Source organism: Oncorhynchus keta, chromosome 8 (genome assembly GCF_023373465.1).
Source record: "Oncorhynchus keta strain PuntledgeMale-10-30-2019 chromosome 8, Oket_V2, whole genome shotgun sequence".
NCBI lineage: Eukaryota > Metazoa > Chordata > Actinopteri > Salmoniformes > Salmonidae > Oncorhynchus > Oncorhynchus keta.
This window is the reverse complement of record NC_068428.1, coordinates 13,519,259-13,543,270: the sequence shown is the minus strand read 5'-3', so window position 1 is coordinate 13,543,270 and position 24,012 is coordinate 13,519,259. Positions and strand designations below refer to the sequence as shown.

Genomic DNA, 24,012 nt, shown 5'->3' with positions numbered 1-24,012 from the left:
AGAAAAAAAGAGGAAGCCTCCAAAAACCCGAGGGCCCAATACCTCACGCTTCCCACTCTCTAGGCTTGTCCCTACCTGTCTGTGTCACCATAGACAACGTGGGCTCCCCACTTCTTGGTGTCGTTGACCAGCTTGATGGCCCTCTCCAGGGTTTCCCTGGCCTTGTGGACAATACTATCTCCAACCTGTAGAGACAATAGATGGAGATACGTATGAGAAAAAGGCTGAGATAAGGTTACTGACGGGGGGAGAGAAAGATATATCATGGAGTTTTGGGTAAATGTGCCAGATGTTAGCGTGACCCCTCACCTCTACGCTGGGCATACGTCCGGAGTAGTGAGCGGCGGTGTAGCCGAAGGTGACGTTGGCGATGAGCTTGAGTCCCAGCTGCCTGGCGTCCAGGAGCCTCATCAAGGCCTTGTCCTGCTTGTAAGTCTTCATGGAGCGCTTCACCATGAACCGCGTGTTCAGGATCTCATCCAACATACTGGGCAGGACCCCCTTCCTCACCGTGGGCTGAGCAGGGAACAGAGACATTGGCACAGACAGACAAGACAGAGACAGAGTTCAACTCAATAGTTCCATAACGGTTTCATTTATTTCAGCAAAACCCACCTTCCTTTCATAAGGAAAAGGTGAACCTATCAGAAGAGTTGTACCTTGACAAAAGCGATGCCGTTGGGAGAGATGGTGATGTCATTGCGGAGCTGGTAGAGGAGCTCAGGGGGGACCCGCAGGGAGGTGCAGCCAAACTTAAACTCATCGGGCCTGAAACATGACACAGTGATCGGTCTCTGTACCTTGACTGACATCTCACTCTACCAAAATAGAAGGTGAATGTATGCATGTAAGTATGTGTCTTACGTTCCCATGCTCTCCACGTGGCCCAGGCAGGTAGAGTAGCAGTAGTTGTAGGCGATGACGATGGAGGGGTAGAGCGACTGGAAGTCCAGCACCACCATAGAATTGCTGTAGAAGCGTGACTCGGGCTCCATGACCAGCGGGATGCACTGTGGCGCCCTCTGCTGGGCTCTCTGCTGAATGCTGGGCGTCACGGGGATATAGTTCATGGGCTTGGCCACGCGCAGCATCATGGACTCCACACGGTACTGCAGGGAGAGGAGAGAGATGAGGAGAGAGTGCAGAGTAGACTTTCTCAGACTGATCACTGACAACTTGTACTCCATGCGGTTTAGCGCAGTCTCGACAAAACGTGTCCTCGTTTCCCCTTGATCATCTTGCCTTTTATTTGTGGTATGTAGTACTTGTTCTGACCATCACCAATTCCTAAACACCTTCAAACTGTCCCGATGTGCTTTCTTAACTCCTCTTATAGTTGAAAGGCAGTTGTTAAACCACATAAAGACACAAAACGAGACAGTGAGCGAAGCACCAGAAGAATGCAGCGCCTGCAGAGCAAAACATTACATCAACACAGCGTGCCAATCCACACCACAGCCAATAGCCCAACATTTCTGAGATCCACTGGGTTCCTGACCTGGGATCCCCTGGTGAGCACGTGGTAGAACTGGATCCCGAACACCCTGGCCAGCTCGCTGGTCCTGCCGATGATGTCGTGCTGCTGGAGAAGTTGCATGGTGCCGCCCAACCGGCTCACATAATAGTCCACCATCTTCCACCTGGCAGGCAGACAACACAGAGTCATACTGTAAGAAGGAAACAACCCCGTTTCATGGTCTTGATTCAGTTTCAACTTGAATCGCTATGCAAAACCAATAGACGAGTTGATCACCAAACAGAGTGATGATGGTTATAATGTAAGCACGGTGAAAAAGAGAAGGTAGGTGGGTGCGGTGCCCACCTGTGCAGGTCCGTGTTGTGGTCGAACCAGTCCGACAGGGTGCGGGGGCTGTACAGGGGGAAGCGCTGGTGTAGGACGTGGAAGGCCACATTCTCAAAACTGTAGTTGTTCAACGTTACCTGTTTAAAAAATAAAAAATAAATAGGAAATAAACTCCTACAAATGACCCCAGAAACCAACATGAGAAGATTCATAACCAAATGATCTGCAGCTACACACTGTTGATTTGGATTTTTTTTTTCCTTTTTTGAAAAAAGGGAACCAAGCTAATTAATACAGTGGAAAGGCTGGCAGCGTCGATTCTAAGCGATTGATGATATCTACGGCGGCAACAGATACCTCGGTCTTCATGATCCTCCACAGGTTGATGACGATGCGGCCGATGATGTGTATCTCCGTCATGGTGTCCGCTCCGTACTCATCCCTCTCCGCAGCGAAACAGTTCTCCTTGGCGTCACCTGAGGACAGACAGACGTCACTACACCCGACGGAGGAGCAGCCAGACGACATCTAGCCACATTCTCCTTTGACCGGGAACGGCTGGCTGTAGAATGTCAGGGAGAAACCTGCTTGACGCTTCTGTATGAGAGCCAATACTATTTCAATACAGTGTTGTGGCAGCAGAGAGGTCAAGGGTGAGTGCCACCCTACCTGGCACCCTGGAGAGCTGCTGGCAAAGGTCAAAGTTGAGTGCCGCTGCCCGCTGGAGGATGTAGCCCCAGGAACGCATCTGGACTTCATAGCCTACCAGCATGTCTGGGTCAAACCTGCCACGACAGAACAGAGATGTTAACAGCCACAGTACACATGTTTAACAGTGGCCTAAACAAATCAGAAAAGATACGATTTCATAGAAACGGAAACAAGGCATGAATATGTATAACATACATTTAAATCAAAAACAGTGAATTTGCACATGCGCTGTCAGTCTTGGGAACATGAACACCCAGCGAAATATTTAACAACCGATCAGATGTCCAACAGATGTCCAACAGTTCTCCCTTTTTCGCCATGTAAGGATCAAGGTCAAAACCACGGGAGCCAATACAGTACCTCCTCATGATCGTGACAACTTCCTGGAACAGCCGCTTCTCATCCACAGCGTAGGTGACCTGCAGTCCTGAGACCCCAGATCTGACCAGCAGGGGTGCTGTTCCTCTGACACCTGGGACACACACACACACACACACACACACAAAACACTGTTCTTTCAGATCCAAGCACAATGACCGTGTACACAATGGTAATATTTGAAGCCAGGTCAGACAAGTGTGGTCCATCCATCCACAGCATGGCGGGAGGGACTGAGGGAGTGACCCCATCACCTTGGCCACTGTCCTGGCAGTCCTTGTCCACCACGATGGCCCCAGTCAGCTGCGTCTTGTCTGAGTCCAGTAGGGGTGCGTCAGAGCTGAAGCAGTAGAATAAGGCACATATGGGGTCAAACTCGGGGTCGGGCTCCAGGTCCCGCCGGGTTCGAGCGTGAAGCTCCATGCTCATCAACGTCAGGTGCTGCACCTACAGACGAAAAGGAAAAGCATGTCACATTCCTTCTGTACCACTACTGTGTGTGTGTGTGTGTGTGTGTGTGTGTGTGTGTGTGTGTGTCACCTCGTGCAGGGCTTTAGCGTCCTGGAGGTTCTGCATGCTGACTTTGAAGCCGTACGAGTTGCTGATGCTGGGGCCCTCGATCTGAGAGTTGTCTTTCTTTGCAACGTTCAAAGCAGCAAACTGGTTCTGGGGACCGAGGTAGAGGGGAATGCACAATGACATCACGTTAAAGGGGGGGGGGGACGGTGTATCCGGGCAGACAAAGTAAACGCGACGGATTCAAATGATCAAAGCTAAATCTGTAAAGTGTCTTGGGTTATTTACTTGTCTGATGCTCTTCATCAATATTCTGAAACCATACATAGCTCATTAAGGTATAGAGGCCAACATATACATTTATTTATTTTTTTTAAGAGGCTTTTTGGAGTGAATGGCCTAAAATGAACAGGAGCTTAAATTCTCTGTGTTTTGTCCTGACCTTCATCTGTGTGGTCAGTGTCACTCTCCTCAGGGTGTCTGTGTGTTCCCCTCTCCTGTGCTGCAGTCTCTGAGATGGGGACTCTGCGTCTGGGATTGAACAGAAACCCCCCAAAATGAATTCAGGGTGCTGGCGGGGTGGTTCGACGCATAATGACATTCCAGAGGACAAAACAACTGCATGCAGGCGGCTTCCTCCTATTAAAGCTAATTCAATAAATGACTGTGACAGATTAACAATTCTGGTACGCTTGATTAGTCAATTATGCAGTCATTAATAGCAGCCATAAAAATTTCACACCGAGGTTAAGAAAGAAAGTTGGAGTAAAGAAAAGCTTACGGCGGGAAGGATAGCGGATGCCATCGCTAATGCCATTTCCCACGGTCGGAGTTAGTGTTAGCGGCCGAGGCAGGATGAAGAGGGATAGGTGCCGACAGCCTGCGGACGGAGAACGATGGGGCTTACCTTCAGTCAAAGGGGTGCTGCACATGGGTTCAGACTCGCCCCTGCACCTGCGTCTCCTGAGGACTGGGGTGCTGTGGAGCTGAAGGTTGGGGCTGGTCCTCTCCCTGTCCCCTCGGCTCTTCGTGGAAGGCAAGGGAGAGGGACTGAGGAAGTGCTTCTCCTCGCTCCTCTCTGGGGAGGTGCAGAGCCTGGGGGACAAGGGTGACCCTAGATCTGACCCTCTCCTCTCCCCCTCTACTCCATCTAGTCCTGAGGGGCTGGGCTGCGTGGGCTGCTGCCAGGGCGGCAGGTCTGGCGAGTCTGGAGAGATGGATTTACCATAACACTCCTCCTCAGAGTCTCTGGTGTTAATGTCTGATACAGGCTTCACTCCTCTGGGGCTGTCCTGAGTTTCCACCCCCCCAACAGGTGATATATGTAGAGAGAGATTATCCCTCTGAGTCCTGATATCGGAGGGCTTCTCAAACCCCTCCTCTTCCTTCAATGCTGGACAATGGAGCAGAGTGGGCTGTTCAGTCCTGTCAGTTTGCTGCTCTTCTCTTATCTGTTCTAACCTTCCCCTCTCCAGTGCTCCCATGTCTCTCCTGCCCCTCTGCAGATGCTCGTACTGTTTCCTGGCCTCCAGCCATAGCTGGACGCGTTCCCGCCTGGGGGCGCTCCTACAGGGCAGCAGGATGACCTTCTGGTCCCCGGCTGAAGAGGGGCTGAGCTGGGCCTGGTCTCTGGTGGCTTCTGCTCCCAGGGTGTGAGAGGAGCCGGGCCGGGTCATGGCGGAGAAGGCCGTCTTCCAGAAGTGTAGCCCCTCTAGGGATAGGTCCCCGTTGAACTCAGCCAGCTCCTTGGCCAACCTGGTCTCCACCGTCAACTTACGTCCACCAACCTCCCTGGAGAAGATAAAATGATTGAATGATGTACAACATCATGCTTCACCACAGCCTTAGTCACAGACATATATTGTGTGTAGCGTTTAACCCTTGAATTAATACAAATGCGTTAAGTATTTTTCACATCGGTAGTTGTCAGAAAGTGCTTTTAAAAAGTAAATCAAATCAAATAATCCCGCGATGAGCACTTTGTGGTCCTACCTGGGTTTCCCTGGAGCGTCTGAGGGGTTGCTGCAGAAGGGCTCCTGAAAGATGGCCTCAGACATCTCCAGGTCCAGGAGGGTGGTGAGGATCTCTTCCCGGTTGGGAGGGGACATGAGGGGCTTGAGGATGTGGGCTCCCCCTCCTGTCCCCCTGAGGAGCTGGCTGCTGGTCTTCACCTGGGATACGGAGTTAACCGAGCGCGGAGAACTACTGGCCGTGGTCGACGTCAAAGCATCATTCCCCTCCGGTAAGTCTCCGGTCGGTGATCCTTCATTGTCTGCGAAAGACGCAGAGCTCAGAGGCAGCGGTAAGACGGGGTCGAAGGCAGAGAACAGCAGCTCTTTCCTTTCACAGTGAAAGCCCTGGAAGTGGCTGAGGCCGTGGAGTTTGCCCAGGGACGTTCCCCACTCTCTGCTCCTCAGTAACCTCTCGGAATCCAGAGAAGATAAATGGTTGGAGACAGATTCACCGTTTTCTGGCTTGTCAAAGAGGTCAGGACTCAGAGGTCCAGACAAGCTTCGTTGGAGCACCTCCCCAGACCCAGACAGCCTATCAGGCCTCTTCTCAATGCTCAGCGCCAGCGCAGGGATGGCCTCCTGGGTGATGTCACTCAGGAACTTCTGAGGCAGATTCTTGTCGGTCAGAACAAACTGGCTGCCCATGTACAGGCTGGAGAACTCCGTCTGGCTGCCAATGCCGATAGCGTTGATGTCGAAGTTGTAGTTGTGTGGGAGCTCTGGGGAGAGGCTGTCCTCTATGGAGTAGCAGCTGTCCAGGCCTGGGTCTGACAGGAACACTGGGCTGTCGTCTGACATTGGTGGCTCCTGCTTCACAGGTAACTCAGGCTGAGAGTTCGCCTTACCCTTCCTGCTTCTGGGCTTCTTCTCCTTGGGAGTTGTAGTTCTTGAGACCCGGGGTTTCCGTGGGGTGGCTGACGGAGTTTTCCTGGCTCTTGGTGGCTTGGCTGCAGCAGGGTCTGGTGTGGGGCCAGGGGGCTGTGTTGTAGTGGAGGAGGAGATCTCTGTGCCCACTGTCTGGGTTGGGAGGCACTGACCACCTCTCTGCTGCCTCTTCTGCAGGAGCTTCTTCAGAACAGCCAGGCCAGAGGTATCCTCAGGTAGGGCCTCCCCGTTCCTAAGGCCTGAGTGAGGGGACCCTGATTTGGGGGCGCCCTTACTCTTTCCCACCATGGGGGATTTCACCTGAGGGGGTGTGCACTCATCAACTGTAGTTTCTGCCTTCACAGCACAACTCGGCAGCTGGCCTGGATGCGTTTGGAAGAGTTTGAGAGCAAAGCTTTGGTTCACCTCCATTATGGAGGTCTCATAGTCCTCGGACTTTGGTTCAATGAACTGGGATAGGGATTTAGAGCCAGTGACCCCATGGGAGCCGTCAATGATCTGGCTGGTTTTGTTAGCTGACTGCTGAAAGGGTGGTACGGTCTTTGAAGAGGATTCAGTAGGAGGCGACACATCCTCTGGGAAGAGGAGCTGGGAACTGTCACAGTCTCTGCTTTTTACAGGGGGCTGTTCAGCCTGCTTCTTCCTACGAGGCCTTCGAGTTCTTGTGGTGGTGTTAGTAGAGTCACCACCCACACTCGTCCCATCAACAGTTTCTAGATCTTTCTTTCTCCTCCGTGGAGTCCCAGTAGTACTTTTCCTTCTCGTGGCACTCTCCTTTTTGACTTCCGCCGAAAGCTTATTAGCAGACTTAGTCCGTCTTCTTGGGCTGCTAGGTTTAGCAGTCCGGCTTCGGTTCCGCACACCTCGGCCTAAGGACTCTGTGGGGGTTTCCTGACACACAGAACTGAGACAGGGATCATTTAATGGGTTCATCAACCCATCAGAGGACATGGCTTCCATAAGGGGGTCACTAGGGGACCAACACCGGGGTGGGGTTGAATCAGTGGGGCTAGGGGATCTCTCAGACAGATAACCCAACTCCACCATCACATCAGAGTACTCAGTGGCGTGGTCATTGGCCAGTTCACAGTAACATGGCCGCGGGCACGGCAGAGAGGGCCGAGTCGAGGCTTTCCTGAGGCCTTTAGTCCTTCTAGGCCTCTCGCCCCCCTGCCTGACTCGGACTCGAGGTTTGGGTGGGCCACTGGCCGTTTTCTTAGTGGTGGTGGTGTTGACCTTATTAACCTTTCGTTTGGGCTGTTTCTTATTAGCCTTGGGCTCACTGAGAGGAAACTTGACCGCACAAGACTCTAGAACCTTAGGCCAGAAGGACTTGAGAGGGGCCATTTTAGTGTACGTCTCCAGTTTGTCTGGTGTGAGCACCACCCGCTGCTCCTCAGCACTCACCTTGGCCATCTTCACCAACATGTTCTTCTGACCCTTGAACCTGTTGATGATGATGTACTTGATGATGATGGGTGGCTCCCTTGGCTCCTTTCTGGACATCTTCCGTCGTTTCTGGTACTTGAGTTCCTGCGTGCTGAGGATATAGTTGTCTTTGAAGCGGACGTAGTTGTCTCGGAGGGCCAGAGGGTGTTTCACGCGAGAGGTGCCCGAGTGTTCCCCGTCCTCGCTGCTGTCGTAGCTCATCTTGCGCTTGGCCCTCAGGGTGTACTTGCTGCCAGGCAGACCTGAGGCTTTGGTGCCGGTCACTTTAGCAGGGAGCTCAGGCAGTGGGGCCAACCTGCCCTCCACAGACGCCTCAGTGGGACAGGCAGGGACTGGGGCCGGTGTAGGGGAGACGACAGGGGCTGGTAGAGGGGAAGGGGCCAGGGCAGGGGAATGGGCAGGAGCAGGCAATTCTGGGAGTGGTGCTGTGGGTCTAGTCTCCTCTATGACTGACTTTGCCACTGTGTCCGTGCTCTTAGGACAGGCAGGCATGATGGACGTTAAGGCCATGCCCACTTGGCTGTCAGAGCCTAGGCTTTCCCCAGCGTTCGCTTTAGCTTTCTGGGCTGCTGCAGCCGACCTCCTCTTGCCCAGCTTTAGCCTGGACCTGCGTGGCTCTGCCTGCTCTAGTTTGGCGCAGCCGTCAGTCAACTTGTTGCCCACCACCTTCTTGGCGGGCCTGGTAAGGCAGTTGGAGAGAATGACACTGGGGAAGAACTTGTAGTGTGCTTCCTGCTGGGCTACTATGGTCCTCTCAGTCTTGTTCTCCTGATAGTCCTCGTACCGGATCTTCAGCTCGCCCATGTCCCCCTCCTCGCTGCCTCTGCCCATCTCACCCTCCCTCGAGACAATGAGCTCGTCCTCTTCTATGGGGCAGGGGGCTGGGTTTATACTGTTCCTCGGTATGGGGCTTTTACATTCTTTCTGACCCAGCTCTAGCTCTGTCTTGCTGGGGCAGTTCCTCAACTCAGAGTAACACAGGGAGAAGCTCCTGTGGTTCTGCAGGATGGACAGACGATTCTTCTCCACATTCTTGATGCTGCTGTACTTCTTCCTGCTCTGAGTGATTTTCCCATTGCCGAACGGAAAGACGTCCAGATCCGACTCATCCAGAGCCATCGTCTTCTTCTCGTAGGTGTACAGAGGCCGAACGACGTCCATTTTGTCCACACAGATCTGAGAGACCTCGGCCTGGTTGGCGATGTTGCAGGGAATGGGGTGTTTGACCGGCTGGATGTAAGGTATCTCTTTATTCACCTTGAACCCTGTGGAACACTCATGACTGTGTTGGCTGAGGGAGAGGAAGTGCTTATCAGCTGTGTCCTCTGTGTCCTGTGAGAGGGCTTGCCGGTGCTCCGGGTGTTTGCGGTCTAGGAGGATCTTGGCTGAAGACGGGGGCTCCAGGTGGACTGTCTCCCCAGGAAAGGGGTTCCTCTTCCCCAGGATCTTATCGGCGACGGTGAGGGACGAGTGGGTCCTGGAGCCTTTGTCCGTTACCGATGAATCTAAAGAGGAAACATAACAGGAGAGGAAACATAACATCTCGATACAGTGACAGGAATGTAAGGCAGGAGTCAATGAGATGTGTCGTCGATGTGTTGGCTGCACTTTATCCTCTATATTACGCTCTTATAACTCACCACTGTTCTCATCCGCAGCACCGTCCAGCTGAGGAATGGAGAGGTTGGCAAAAAGAGAGTTGTTCCCACTCCATTCCATCTCCTCATCTGACGAGTCCTGGGGCTCGTCACTGAAGCTCTCTTCTGCCTCCTTCACACCAGGTCTACGGAGGGAGATAAGACACATTGATTTAACAATGAGGTATCGCTTAAACTGTTTAGCCACGGCTCACCGCAAGTGACCTTCATCTGACTGACAAAATTGTTTACTGTTTTACCATTGTGAATTCAGTGACAACACAAGAAATAAGAGAATTACGTAATTAGGTGTTTTTATTGAGTTAATATTGAACTCGTAATTAATAAGTTAATATTGAGCAAGGCAAAGAAGTACGAGGTAAAGAAAGAAAATAAGAAATCGGTCACCTCCGTCTCGAAGACTGTTCTGGAAGGTCGCTGTCCCATCTCTGTGACATCAGAAGACTGAGTTCTGCCTCCTCCCTCTCTAGCTCTGGCCCCTCCTCCTCCTCGTCACTGTTGTAGTGAGCGCTCCCTCCCCCGGGGAGGGAATGCTGGGAGTTCTGCCTCATAGGGACCGCCCGATACCCATCATCCTCCAGGCCTGCCAGCAGGTCCACCATGGCATGATCCTGGCTGCTGTCTGCAACACACAGAAATACCTTGGAGATGACTCATCTCCAGGCTTCGATGCTCTGCTTATGGCCTGGAGTTATAACTAGGTCCCAGAGTTTAAAAACTGACATTGGCTATATAAACAATACGTTGATTTAATGCAAAGGACATAAGAGCAGTAAGATAAGCTGTTCTCCATATATCCGATGAACACAGTGCAGTATGTTTGCCTACCTAGTATGGGTGAGTGGTTGGATTTCTGGGAGAGTGGGAGAAAGGTCTGACTGCTCTCCAACAGACTCAGAATGGCCTCCTCATCCACAATGGCCTCCTCCTGGTCTTTACCACGGCTCCTTTTAGTGTCTGAGTGGCGGGAGAGAGGAAGAGAAGGTTATCATTACTGACAAACACAGTGAGTGGTTCAGCATGAGGCCCGGCCATACTCCCTTCTGTCTCCGTGTGTGCCAGTCGCCTTGCTTCCCTAACATTTCCACTGGTCCTACGGGAGACTTGGCAGACTGAGCGAGCAGATTAGGCTAATGTAGACCAACACTGTGTCACACTTGAAATTCAGTCACAGTAGGAGTGATAGGATATCATTTGGACGAATGTCGATCCACCTTCTCTGGCATTCAGACAGTCTAGCAGAGGGCCAGTGGGCAGAGGGAGACGCCTTGCTCACCTGTCTGGGAGCCTCTATGCGCCTCCACCAGGTTGGCTGGTGTACACTGCAGCAGCTCTGGGGTCAGGACATCAGGGTGTAGAGACAGTTCAGCTGGGGATGGATCCTGCTCCTCTGCCGCGTCATCCACAGACCCAGACTGAGTCCTATTTTTTTTTTAAAGAAGAAAAAGAGTGATAAGACCGTTTAAAGGGAGACTGTTGCTAAGGTTATTACTTGAGTCATAGACGAGGTCCCTGAGACTAAGCGCTGCAGCAGTCATGTTTTATTAGCAATCCTTATTGTCTTAATCAGGAGATGTGGCTGCAGTGAGTGAGTGAGTGAGTGAGTGAGTGAGTGAGTGAGTGAGTGAGTGAGTGAGTGAGTGAGTGAGTGAGAGTGAGTGAGAGAGAGAGAAGGAGTGAGAGAAGAGTGTGGGATAGAGAGAAAGAGAAGAGGGAGTGTGTGTGTGTGCAGGAGGTATGAATGGAAAGCTGGCAGATGGCCAGCAGTACTTTGGGCTCTCCTCCAGATGCCTCTCCCTATCAGGCTCTGCCATCCGCTTTGTCCCGTGCTGCACCCCTGCATTGCTTAGCAACTCACTACTTATCAACTCAACCAAATATTGAAAAATAAGCAAGGTGGAAAAAGGTAGGACAAGCAATGCAGGTACTAGTCCCCCCCACAAAAAATATATATATTCAATATTCTATTCTGTACGTCTCATTTCTTATTGCGGGGCGGATGAAGGAGTGCAGAGGGGCTCCAGAGACGGGCCTCTGTGCTCACGACTGTCTCGATCTGGTGTTAATTAGTCTCGTTGCTAATGACTTTGGTGGCTAAACGAGGGAGCCCAGCAGGTGCCAGGAGATTCCTGCAGCGATTAAAACATTTCAGCTCCCGACTCTGCCTCCTCCCCTCTGCAAACTCTGCTCGTCTGTACTTACTACAGTACAGCCTGCCTGCCTGCGGTAACAATCAGAGAGAGAAAGAGAGAGAGAGAAAGAGAGAGAAAGAGCGAGAAAGAGAGAGAAAGAGAGAAAGAAAGCGAGAGAGCAACTAAATAATAGCTTTAAAAAAAGCACATAAGAGAGTAGTGGACACCTTTAGATGTGCAATAGGCAGACAGAGACAGACAGAGAGAGAAAGAGAGACTCAAATCAAAGACAATGTGTATACATGCGAGAGCACGCCAGCCAACCAGTGAGAGTTGTGATCTGGGAATATGTGTGTGCCACAGTGCTGCCAAGCCACAGCTCCATCACGTGAGAGGAAACGGGTCCCCGTGCCAGAGCCCAAACTGCTCCCATACTGGCCTGGCCTTTGATAGAGCCGTTTCACTTTCCTCCCGCTTTCCTCCTATTGGTATCAACTTAGCTTTGTGAGCAGGAGCCATCTGGACCTGATGTAACAGCACACACCGGGCCAACTGTACTTTTATTTATAACAGGAAATTCTTTCTGCTCGGCAAGGAGGGGGAACAGGGAGAGCCCTGGGATATTAGACAGCAATGACCCCATCAACCCTGGACTAAACCCCTCCCTCCTCCCCATCCTCTCTGGCCCAGCCACTGACAGTGTTGAGATGAACCAGGAAGAGGCATGCAGTCACCATCTCATATAGACAAAGACAGTAATACACTAACCAAAAAGGCATGGGGGAAATAAGTAGCCGCTTTAACATAAAGAATGAAAGACAGACCAGATGTAGATTCTCTCTAAAACGCAACTTATGTGTTCTCTGGCGGTAGACATCTTGTCTTGAAAGCAGCAGATGTTTACTCTCAAAGACCACCCCTGCCGCCCCCTCAACTTCCCAAACCAAACAGAGCACAGCTATCCACTTACGCAATGTTGAGCAACTGTTTGTCCGACGATGACTAACAGTCAAGTTACCCTAAGGACCATGGGAAACTCTTGTGGTGAGCCATTTCCCCTCTTAAAGACAGCAAGCTTGAGGGGGGGGTTGTTACTTACACATCAAACTCATTTTCCTTCAGCATCTCCTTGAATCTCTGCATGAAGGCCCTCTCGCTCTCCGTCGAGGCGACAAACCCACGATCTGGAGGAGCACCAAACGGCAGGCAGAGGTTCAATTATTACACTTTGATGTATGTGTGATGCACACGGGACAGCAGTCAGACTTAGATACGCATGAATCGTGACAGAGACGAGCCTAGATGATTTATTACCTGGTCCATGCATGTACCAACAAGCAGATGGCACATAATATGGGACATAGACCACTGGAGATTGATGGCACCTTTATTGGGTAGGACGGGCTCGTGGTAATGGCTGGAGGGGAATAGGTTGGAATGGTATCAGATACATCAAAACAGATGGTTGCCACGCGTTGGATGCCATTCCATTCGCTCCATTCCAGCCATTATTATGAGCCGTCCTCCCCACAGCAGCCTCCACTGGCATTGACTTACAGGTAACAGCAAAAATAATAAAAACAGTTGAGTAGATGTTCTGGCGGCTCCGGTTCTGGCGGCTCCGTTATGGTGTGGGGGTGCATTTTCCTGGCATGGTTTAGGTCAGGGGTCGCCAACCTTTTCTAGCATGAGAGCTACTTTAAAAAACATAACCCGAGCGACTCATTTTTGTTCTCTTCTTTAACTTGTAACCCTTCCCTGGGTCTTTGGTGTACAAGAGATGTGTTTTCTGTCAATATACCTGGTACAATAATGGTTAGTACACATTATTCGGCATGACAGGCCCCTTAAAATTATTTTTGGATTTCTCTGTAAAAGAAAAATATATATGTTTCCTACTCAATATAACAAATATTCATAGAGAAACAACAAAAATGTATGTTCTGAGTAAATGCTTAAATCACATCAGAAGAAATAAACGTAAGCCTGGAAAAACTGGAATTCCCCTTCAATTGCCCATCTAGCAAGAGAAGAATGTGTCGGTCGAATGACCTTTGTGCTGTTACATGTCACGGCAGAGTTCGCAGAACAACGGCCACCCAAATGAAACAAACAGTCATGCTAGGCAAGTCTACTTTGCAGTTCACATTTAATTAAGAATGTTTTGGTGGAAAGCCTCTGTTTACTCAACCCAAAAGACGTGGTCATTAGCAACGCTAACTGGCTACATACGGCGTGATGGACAAAAGCACGGTCCAGACAGACAGACAGGACGGACAATATCGCTGTAAATTAGTTAGCAGATATTGCGTTACACTTGTCTTTTTAAGCTAATAGTTGCTAACCAGGGGTGGGAAAATGTCAATGTGGCTTTTGAGTCGACATCAGCTGTTTATGACAGTTTGTGATGGAAAAATGCACGTACGTTCAGAATTGATTGGCTAGCTACTCACAAGCGGGCTGCGATCTACCTGTTGAAGACCCCTGGGTTAGGTCGACTCAACCCCTTAGAGAGAAAGGCAAAAAACCAATAAATACACAGGCATTTTGAGTGATCGCCTTCAACCTATGGAGAAGCACTTCTATCCTGGCCACTGAATGGTCCGACGAGCATGAAAACGATGTATATCATATGTCACGGCCGTCTCAGTCACCAGATCTCAGCCCAATGTAACACTTATGAGAGATTCTGGAGTGGCGCCCGAAGCGGCGTTTTATTCCACCACCACCAACAAAACGGCAAACGCTGGAATTTCTCACGTTAAGAATTGTGTCGCATCCCTCCATCAGACACTTGTAGAATCTATGCCACGGTGCATTGAAGCCGTTCTGGCCCAACTCCCTATTAGGTTTGTGTTTCCATTATTTTGTCAGTCACTTTTACATTCGGGCCGATACGCATGTAGGTAGGTAGACCTGCTGGAAGTTTAACTGTGGGGTCTCTGAGATGACTGGTTCACTCACCCTGTGACTGTGGGGTCTCCATCTGAGATGACTGGTTCACTCACCTTGTGACTGTGGGGTCTCCATCTGAGATGACTGGTTCACTCACCTTGTGACTGTGGGGTCTCCATCTGAGATGACTGGTTCTTCTCTCGTCGCCTCTGCTTCTCGTCATCCCAGATGGCCTGCAGGCCAGGGTTGCTGCCAATCTGATCTGCACACACACACACACACACACACACACACACACACACACACACACACACACACACACACACACACACACACACACACACACACACACACACACACACACACACACACACACACACACACACAGTGTCGGCTTAGATCAGTTGGTTGAATGAGGGCCTCTGCATTTCCCATCTACAGTTGGTTGAATGAGGGCCTTTGTTTCAAAGAGTACATTGACGGAAACAAAGTTAAAGAGCTCAGATCACCACTAACCACTCAAAACTGGACAAGAGCTCGAAATCAGAATCATTCCTCAAACCATTTCCTTCTCAACAGCGAGTTTGTATGTCTGTTTTTTGGGCAGATGGAAAATCTACTTGCTGAAGGCACATATGTGGACTGCCCTGGCGTGACCCCTTTTCTGCCAGATAATGGTGTGTGTGTGTGTGTGTGTGTGTGTATGTGTTTCCCACACTCCGTATTCTGAGCACAGCTAATCTAAAACACAACCAAGCACTTTGTTTCTGCTGTGTCATTCTGTTCCTAACATTTATCACGAATGGCAGAAAGACTGTAGAAATAGTTCATACTGGATTGAGATACTATGAGGTCTGGGAACACATTCCAATGGCAGATGCATATTTTTAATAGAATGCTCTATTTTTGATTCATGTTCACAGTTCAATCTGCTCTTCCAGTCTTCCATACTACACCCCCCTGTTTCTCTCTCCCTCGCTCCCCCTAACAGAAGGTCGGAGAAAGACAGAGAGACGGGGTGAGTGGACAGTGTTTGTTTTGGCCCGGGTGGCCACTGATCTAACGCTCGGATGTGCTGGAGAGCAGGAGCCTGGCAGTGGGGTGCGAGACAGACTGTTTGATCTGGAGAAGGCCTCCATCGCTCATCTGGGTTACATAGGTAGGGGTCCCAAATGGAACCCTATATAGGGCTCTGGTCAAAAGTAGTGCACTACATAGGGAATAGGTTGCCATTTGAGACGCAACCAAGGTTTGACGAGGAAAAGCCTTCGCTCCTCGACTGTGTTGCACAGTCAGAGCAGTGGAGTCATTAACCGGCCCGTTCCCTCAGTCTCTCCTCGTGCGTCTGTCGGACTGTCTGACTGGCGGTTTTTATATATGACTAAAAATATGTTGTTTCCCAGTTTCTCGCCATCCTTACTTTCTATTTCCAGACGGTTGAGGATGTCTACAGCCACAGCATCCACTTCCAGCTCACATGTGCTCTGTTTCTCCACATCCTCCAGGACCAGGGAACTGCATTAGAGAGAGAGAGGAGATCATGCAGATTGGGCGAGCGAGAGAGCAAGAGGTGAGCACACAACATGGATGCACATTACACACTAAATCCTACACGGACAGAAATGTACAAGACAAGACCTAAAAACACAACGCTGCATTGGCCCACAGCATGTCAATGGAGCCGGTCTGTGCTGGCGTGGCTCACCAGGCTATGGCATCCTCCTCCCAGCGGACAAACATGCCTCCCAGTGTACTGTCGCTCAGTCTGGAGGTACAGGGGCTCTTCAAGGGGCTGGTGCCTGGCCTGCTGCAGCCCTGGCGATCTGGGGGAAATCCCTCTGTTCAAGAGACACGTGCACACAGACACACAAAAACATGTGAATCATGTGATGGAAGCCAATTGATTGTTTGGGGGGGGGGGGGGTAAACCAGACACTGTGTCTTCAACATAGAGCAAAATGCAAAAAGAAAAGCATACCAGCTCAGTATTTCCAATTCATTTGGATCTACACAGCTTTCTAGAATCCCAGGTCCTTTGTCATCGTCTTCACTCGATCCCGGATTACAAACTCCCTTTCAACTAGGTGTTGTACAATGGAGAATATAAACAGGTGAACATTATCACAGAGTTTCAGCCCCTTTGTACTTTTTGGTTCTTTGCAACCCATTTTCCATTGATTGCGTCAAAATCCAGGAAGTTGCCCTCTCTTTGTCTGGGGAGAGTGTTGCGTGAACATTGTTAAGAACCTGTTCATCTGAAGCGGGGGTGGGGGGGTTCCTGGCCTATTCATTAACCCTTCCATGCATGGTGGTGTCACGCTGGGTTCTGCCTCCCCTGGCCCAGGAGACTCGCTCAGGCATGAAGACAACTGCAGAGCGGAGATACCTGTCCCATCTCGGCTCAGCGCGGCCCGGGATTAGCGCTTCGTAAGCCTTAGTCAAGATCAAACAGAAAGTAGCCAATCTACCGCTTTATTCCCAACCATCGGGCGCAGTGTGAAGCCAAGGCCAAGTTCAACCCTCAGATCTGAGGGAAACTTTCCTGCTCCTCCAGGCCCACTGTGAAACGTCCCCCTGTTCTACCACTCTCGCCCTGCTACTGCGAGGGGCCTAGTGAAAGTCACAGGTGTTGGGGGGTTGTTCTATTCTGGATCTTCTGTGTACCATCACTTTTTGTTAGGTATGCTCAACAGGCTTGCAGTGTTCCAGAATGCTAGTTATTCCTCTGGTCTGCCACAGACCCCATTGCTTCCAGTCTTCTCCCACACTCTTTTCCTCCTCTCTAAAGGGCTTTTCCGTGTGTTGGTGAGGTGTCATCTTTGAAGAAGTCCACCTTTTTTCATGTTTCTTTCTTTAACGGAGAGCCTGTCAGGTCTTTGTAAAGCAAGGGTGTTATCCGCTAGCCACTCTTTAGAAAATTACACACTGACCAGGATGCATTAGGAGGATAAGGTTTGTGTGTGTGTGTGTGTGTGTGTGTGTGTGAGATAGAACGAGAACTACAGCGGCTGCCCGAAGCATCTCAAGGCCATCGTAGAGAACACAAATACATCACGACAAAAGCATGGCAGCTCCTCCTTTCTTACACCCCCAGTCATAGCTCTGGACCGTTATGACTGGGCATACTGCGCACCCCTCAGCCACACCTAACAGGCAACAGAAAAAGAGGAGAGGTGTCCCGCAACACCACTCAGCCAGATCACAGGTTTGTGACAAGGTTCTTAAAGCAGCCTACTCCGTTCCATCCCGTCCCTTACCTCTGCGCGGCTGGCTCCGGCGGAACTTGACGGCTCCCAGGTTGATCAGGTTCATGCCGTACAGGTTGTAGTCGATGAACAGCTGCAGCAGGTAGGGGATGTGGGCCTCGTGGGGCTGGTAGTGCTTGTTCATCACAGCGCCTCCTTGCAACAGCTCAGACACCCTGGAACCACACACACAGTTTTACATTAGATGATACGTTGTTGTACGCTAGGCATGTTCTTCGCGTCCAGAAAAGGCTGTGTGTTCCAAAATGATTGAGTCGGAGAGGCTTTCATTCCAGAGTTGATATGCTTTCATTCAAAAACGCATTCACCGAGGCCTAGTCGCTGGAAAGAAACTATGACGACACGCAATTTTACTTTTCAAACTTGAAACTTCCCGCCAGTCTTTTGGCCGGTCCAATATCCATAATAATAATAATGTAGGCCACAGTGACAGTTCCCCTTTAAAAGGTCAGAGCGGAGAGAGTTGATTGATTCAGTGATTGATCTGGAACAAGACAGGGGCTCATAACAGTCAGTCAGGCTGGGAGCAGACAGTGTGCCAGTTAGACTCTCTCTCCTCCCTCAGTGTCTCTCGCTAGCTCTCCTCCCTCAGCATCACTCGCTCGCTCTCTCTCCTCTGTCCCGTCTCTCGGAATCAGTGCAGTAGCACGGCTCCACTCACAGTGACTGATAGCTTCAGCAGCTAAATAACAGCCGGTGCGCACACACACACACACACACACACACACACACACACACACACACACACACACACACACACACACACACACACACACACACATACACACACACTCTCTTACACAAAACAGACACGTACTTGCTTTGTCTCTCGCACAGTCGCTCTGTCTCTCCGTCTCAACGCACACACACTGTCTAAAACACACACACACACACCGCTAGAGCTCTGTACTACATAAGCGGGCCGATCGATATCAACAGAATGAGCATCATAGTCATGTCCACACAGGCTAGCCTACAGACAGAGAGCATAGCCCTCTCTAACAACAGGAACACACTGCGAATGTTAACATATAGGCTATTACAGCTCCAAAATGCAAGCGGAGGCAAAAAAAGTAGAACACACTCACCTTTTGACCATCTGAGGATTGTACAGATAGATCTTCATAAACTTCCTCTCCATGGCATGGTATCCATAAAAAGGCCTGTGGGGAGGAGACACAATCAGAAGAACCTCTTGGCAAAACAACACAATACAGACTTCACCTACCATTCACCTTCTACCATGAACATGTGAGCCTTCAGACTCTGCCCCGTTCTCAATGTGTCTTTTCTTGATTCCTCGTGTCTTCTCTCCTCGCCTCCTACTCAAAACCCATAGGAGGAGAATGCCCTAGGGGAGGAACCTTGGGTCATCTCCTCAAATGAGGTTTGATGAAGGAGGCGAGGAAACAGGTGGGAGATGGGAGGAAAACCAAATTGAGAAAGAGCCTCCGCCGTGTACTTAGTGACCCTACTGGTCGAGCTAAAAGAGAGAGAGCGGAGACTTACATGCCGGAGACCAGTGCCACCTTGAAGACGTGCTGTGTGTTGGAGGAGGGGTTTCCCATGGACACGTTGAGGGCCCTGTCGATGCTGAAGGCTACCTGACGCAGGTAGCTCTCCGCCTGCTGCCCATAGCCATCGTACGGCACATAGAGGTAGGGGAAGATGCCATGGAGGTGGAGACAGGTCTTCTGACCTGAGAGAGAGAGAGAGCAAGAGAAGAGAGAGTCAATTCTGGTTGAGATCGTGGTAGGCTAGTCTTTCATTCGGCGTGTAGAATCGTCGGGAAGTGAACAACGTTCTGTGGTCAGAAGCGATAGGATGTCCATTCGCGTTGGTCCGCCTTGTCCTTCAGAGAGACTGTGTGTCAAAAAGTTGGTTACCTCAACCCATAGGAACAACTATGAAACTGGCACAGAGTCAAAAACACAAAGCCACTCGGCATTATACAGCGATATAAAACTAAAGATTCAAGTAGTAGTCAGACTCATAGTTCATTTACCAAAAAGCAAAAGCGTGCCGACTTTAAACAACATATTTAAAACCGGTGACGCAGTCTGCCAGTGACATGACTGATTTTACTAAGATACTATTAATACTAGACATGCACACAATGGAGACCGATTGGCCTCTCTACTGAGGGGAGAAAGAGAGGAGGGGGGGTCCAGTAAAATAGCTCGTACACAGTTTCCAACCGCGGGTGGAGATGCCGCCATCCAGCCCTGCTCAGACAGACTGATGAAATACAACAAAAAGGTCTGTAAAAGGAGCCTTGAATCACGAGTGCACGCCACCACAATGTCAAGCCCGTCATTACTAACCAACGGGGGACTGTCTCCATGAGGGGAGGGAGACTGACGCTGACGCGGGGGGTGGTGGGACTGATATGGAATGAGGTCATCATGAACTTGTGTAGTGTGTGTAAAAAATTAAAAAAATATTCTGTGTGTGACAGAACTAAAAACAAGGAAGCCAAGCCATCTCGACCTCGCTGGCTGACTGATAGTCCTGTTCAGGTTTGGGCTAGTCCAGGCCTAATGTCAGATACGTAATGCGATATACCATCCTACTCTGAATAGGGACCATATGGCTGTGGAACGGGGACTAGAGACCATGCAGACCAGACGAGACGGAAGGACTGGCAGCAGGAGGAGGCAGTACAGAGCTTCACCGCCCCAGCACCTACAGAGCCTCTCCTCTCCCACACGTCAGCCCCATCTGCTCACGCACCCGCACAGAGAACGCCACACGGCCCCTTAATATCACGTTTTGTAGGGGAATTGAGGAGGGGCGGGGGAGGGGTTGTTGTGGGTCATGGAGTTCTATTTTTTCCCTGGGCCCAATTGTTCAACCTGAACCCGTGGCATGGAGTACATCTGCAGGGAAAACAGCCTGCGCAAAAACGACATCCTGCATTTCTCTGCAACCATGTAGAGGGTGACTCAGGAAGTGGTCAAAATATACAGAGAAACAGACAGGGTTTATGTCATCGCGAGGCGGCCCTCCAGGGAAACCCCTTACAGACGACAGTGGCAAACAACGCAGCGTGTGAATTGCTTTCAGTTTCAACACACGGGCATCAACCAGGCGAGCAGACCAGACCGACGGATAAGCCTTCACGTCTACATAGAACGGCCTAATCTGACATCCAATCCTTTCACCACCACAGAAACAGACAGTCAAGGCAGGAAAAGTGCACTAGGCAGAGTATGTCTTCTCTTAGGGTAGACAGACAGGTAGACAGACAGTAGACAGACAGACAGGTAGACTGTCGGGGGCGGAGAGGGCAGACAAAAGGAGCTGGGAGGTAGGCTAGGTACAGTTGGGAACGCGTGTGTGTGAGTGTGTGTGTGTGTGTGTGTGTGTGTGTGTGTGTGCCTTGCTAGTGAACACGGTCGTAACACACAGACACACACAGCCAACGCCATTGGTGAAGCTGCTACTGCAGTTGCTAGGTAACGGAAGCCGGCAAGCAGCACAAGCCCCTGACAGACAGCGGGGAAATATAAACAAGTGATTCTTTCCACCCAGCTGGCCGGTAAGGAGCGAGAGGAAATAAGAAAGATAGAGGAAAGGAGAGAGCGAGAGAGAGACAAAGTGAGAGGGAGAGATAAAAAGAGAGGCAGATAGTCTCTCTTTTAGAAAGAGAGAGTCTGAGAAAGATTGAGATAGAAAGTGAGTCTCTCTAAAGAGAGAGAGAGAGAGAGAGAGAGAGAGAGAGAGAGAGAGAGAGAGAGAGAGAGAGAGAGAGAGAGAGAGAGAGAGAGAGAGAGAGAGAGAGAGAGAGAGAGAGAGACTGAGATTCTCTCTCGGTCTCTTAGAGAAACTGAGTGAGTAAGAAAGAGAGTAAGAGAGACTAAGGAGAGAGCGAGTAAGGGAGAGAGAGGAAATGAAAGAGGGAGTTGTGTCTGACTGAGGTCTAGGCTCTAGGGCTGTTCTCTCTCTCTATCTCTCTCTCTCTTCCTGTCTGAGTAGAGAGTAGTCCCCAGCCACCCGTCAGCTCCTGACCACCCCCCGACAGGAGCGGGGCTCCCTGATTTGTTAATGGGAGGGAGGACCAGACCAAGAGAAGGGACTGTGGGGCTACTGCAGACACGGCCCTATCATAGAGTTAGATAGAGGACGCAACATTGTAGCCGTCCCATTACGGCATCTGCCAGAGCATGGTCAGCACAATTGAGAACGTCTCAATTTTGAAGTAGTCCATTTTATTCTTCTTCTACGAGTTGGGAAACAAACTGAAAGAGTTCACACTGCCACCAGGAAGAGTGCATTGTTTGAACAGCAATAAAGCCCAAGTTTGTGAATTACTGCCACCCGCAGTTCTGGAATGTTTGCTCACAAGTATAAATAGGAATTCCCACCCAGTTAACTACTTCAGAATGGTGAAAGTCCTCAAATGGCGCTGTCCATGCTAAAGCAGGGCACTAGAGTCCTCTATAGAAACCATCTACAGGAAGGAACACGGAGGCAGCGATGATGATTCTCTCTCCATCTCCTCTCCTCCTCCAGGTCTGCAGCAGGAAGCGGGTCTGAATGACTCAGCACTACAGCAGCAGCTCCTGCCTGTCAGTACTGTAGAGTTACAGTCGGAGTGCTGCCTGCTAGCTGCTACTGTACACTGCTGCTGTCTGTGAACAGACAGACAGGAGAGACGTCTATAGGAGTCCCTCTCACTGCATGGAGCAGCAGCAGGACTTATAATAAATATGGAAATGAGCCCGTGTGTGCGGGGGGTGTATGTGTGTGAGAGTTTGCATGCACGTGTGTGCGCAACTAGCCACTCAGATCCTCCATCTTGATGAATACCCATTCATGCTCTCGCTGGACTGGACCTGATTGATTGCAGGAAGCTCCGGGTCACACAGAACAAGAGAGTGTGGAGCTGTATAGAACCCTTCTCTCTGTACAATTTGGGCCCTGAGGCACAACCCACAGATGAATGTAGCTTCGGAGTGAGGGGGAATCTGAGAGGTAGCGAGGGATGCAGGGAGGGCAAGTCCCTCTTAGATGGGAGTCTGTAGGGGGGGGGACATCCCCTCTGCTATTGCCTCTAGGCCAGAGTAATAAACAACATGGACAAAACTTTGTTAGGGATTGGGACTGTGGATTATGGACAAAATACCTACTGGGTTTTGCAGTAACAAGAAAACAAGGCCAAGATGTTCTAATGGAGTTGAGAACTGAGAACCGTGGAGGAGAGGCTCGTTAACACAGCCTGAGCCCATGTCGAGGACATAATATCTGCCCGGTCATGTACCGAGTCCCCCTAACACTGTAGGGAGGATAGCGGGGGAGACGAAAGGTTTATGGAAACCAAACACCGGTACCTCAACATCTGGCGAGAGCCTCCTGCATCGTCCGTCTCAATGCCAGGGCACGAGGGTGCAGAGAGCGAGCGAGAGAAGTGTAAGAGGGGGCGAGGGAAAGAAAGAGCGAAACGGAGAGTAAGAGAGAGAGAGGACGATCAGAGGGAAAGGCCGAGCAAGTTTGTCTGAGGAAGAGACGCACCTGGCGTCATCAAATCTAACCCCCGACCCATTATGCTGCTTCACGAGAGTCACGGTTTCCCTCTATCCCTGCCAGAGCACCTGCAACAACAACAAACAAAACAAAGAAGAGAGAGAACCTCACAGCCCAACCCACCAGCGGCCTGACTGAGCAGACATCTTCCCATAGCCCTGTATGGTATGGAGAGAAGAAGGGACGGATGGCAGGAACAAACTAATGGGTGCCGCATGAAGATACTGTCGATCAATAAAGCTTCTGCTTGCTTAGCAAAGATCTGCACCATCATTTATCTTCCCGTCCTTCTAATGAGTTTTAAATGCGGTGCGTCATAACTCCTCGCACAGACACACGGCCGTTTTAAAACACATCACAGTAAACGCCGGGGGGCTCGTTTTACATTAAACTTCAGGGTAATAGAAACGGGACTATGTTGAGGGAATATCAATGTGGCGTGCCTGTCTCCGGTCTGCATCGGGCACATGGGAGGGTGTCCGCGTGTCGAATCTCACGCGACGGTTCAGTCCCGCGGGTTCACTACAGACGCGATCCTGCACCCACGACGAGAGAGAGAGAGAGAGAGAGAGAGAGAGAGAGAGAGAGAGAGAGAGAGAGAGAGAGAGAGAAAAAATACTTGTTCAAGGAGGAGGGAGAGAACAGAGACTGCAGTGAAGGGAAGAGGAGAGAGAGAAGAGACGAGTGACTACTTTAAATCACATCGCTCTAGTCTGAGGGATTTACTCCAGTCGCCCGCTGGTGGCGGGGGCGGGTAGAAATGTATGCCGCTGCTTTATA

At 50.5% G+C, this 24,012-nt stretch overlaps 1 protein-coding gene across 5 annotated transcripts in view; it reads right to left on the bottom strand.

The window, feature by feature from the left end:
* Positions 1–24,012, bottom strand: part of rev3l (REV3 like, DNA directed polymerase zeta catalytic subunit) — a 61,482-nt gene that overhangs the window by 5,323 nt on the left and 32,147 nt on the right. For 4 of the 5 annotated variants that reach the window (XM_035774666.2, XM_035774668.2, XM_035774667.2 and 1 more), the window contains 25 exons: positions 19,216–19,405; positions 18,795–18,869; positions 17,698–17,861; positions 16,146–16,278; positions 15,861–15,955; positions 14,598–14,702; positions 12,645–12,729; positions 10,690–10,835; positions 10,242–10,370; positions 9,801–10,035; positions 9,396–9,538; positions 5,402–9,260; positions 4,317–5,200; positions 3,852–3,940; positions 3,434–3,559; positions 3,148–3,340; positions 2,876–2,987; positions 2,474–2,589; positions 2,162–2,280; positions 1,823–1,941; positions 1,499–1,640; positions 865–1,109; positions 660–768; positions 310–516; positions 76–185 (listed from right to left, as the gene is read on the bottom strand). In XM_035774666.2, the coding sequence (XP_035630559.1) occupies positions 76–185; positions 310–516; positions 660–768; positions 865–1,109; positions 1,499–1,640; positions 1,823–1,941; positions 2,162–2,280; positions 2,474–2,589; positions 2,876–2,987; positions 3,148–3,340; positions 3,434–3,559; positions 3,852–3,940; positions 4,317–5,200; positions 5,402–9,260; positions 9,396–9,538; positions 9,801–10,035; positions 10,242–10,370; positions 10,690–10,835; positions 12,645–12,729; positions 14,598–14,702; positions 15,861–15,955; positions 16,146–16,278; positions 17,698–17,861; positions 18,795–18,869; positions 19,216–19,405 (7,930 nt within the window). Of the gene's footprint in view, positions 1–75; positions 186–309; positions 517–659; positions 769–864; positions 1,110–1,498; positions 1,641–1,822; positions 1,942–2,161; positions 2,281–2,473; positions 2,590–2,875; positions 2,988–3,147; positions 3,341–3,433; positions 3,560–3,851; positions 3,941–4,316; positions 5,201–5,401; positions 9,261–9,395; positions 9,539–9,800; positions 10,036–10,241; positions 10,371–10,689; positions 10,836–12,644; positions 12,730–14,553; positions 14,703–15,860; positions 15,956–16,145; positions 16,279–17,697; positions 17,862–18,794; positions 18,870–19,215; positions 19,406–24,012 lie in introns of those variants that run through there. The other variant, XM_052523486.1, reaches the window with a different exon arrangement.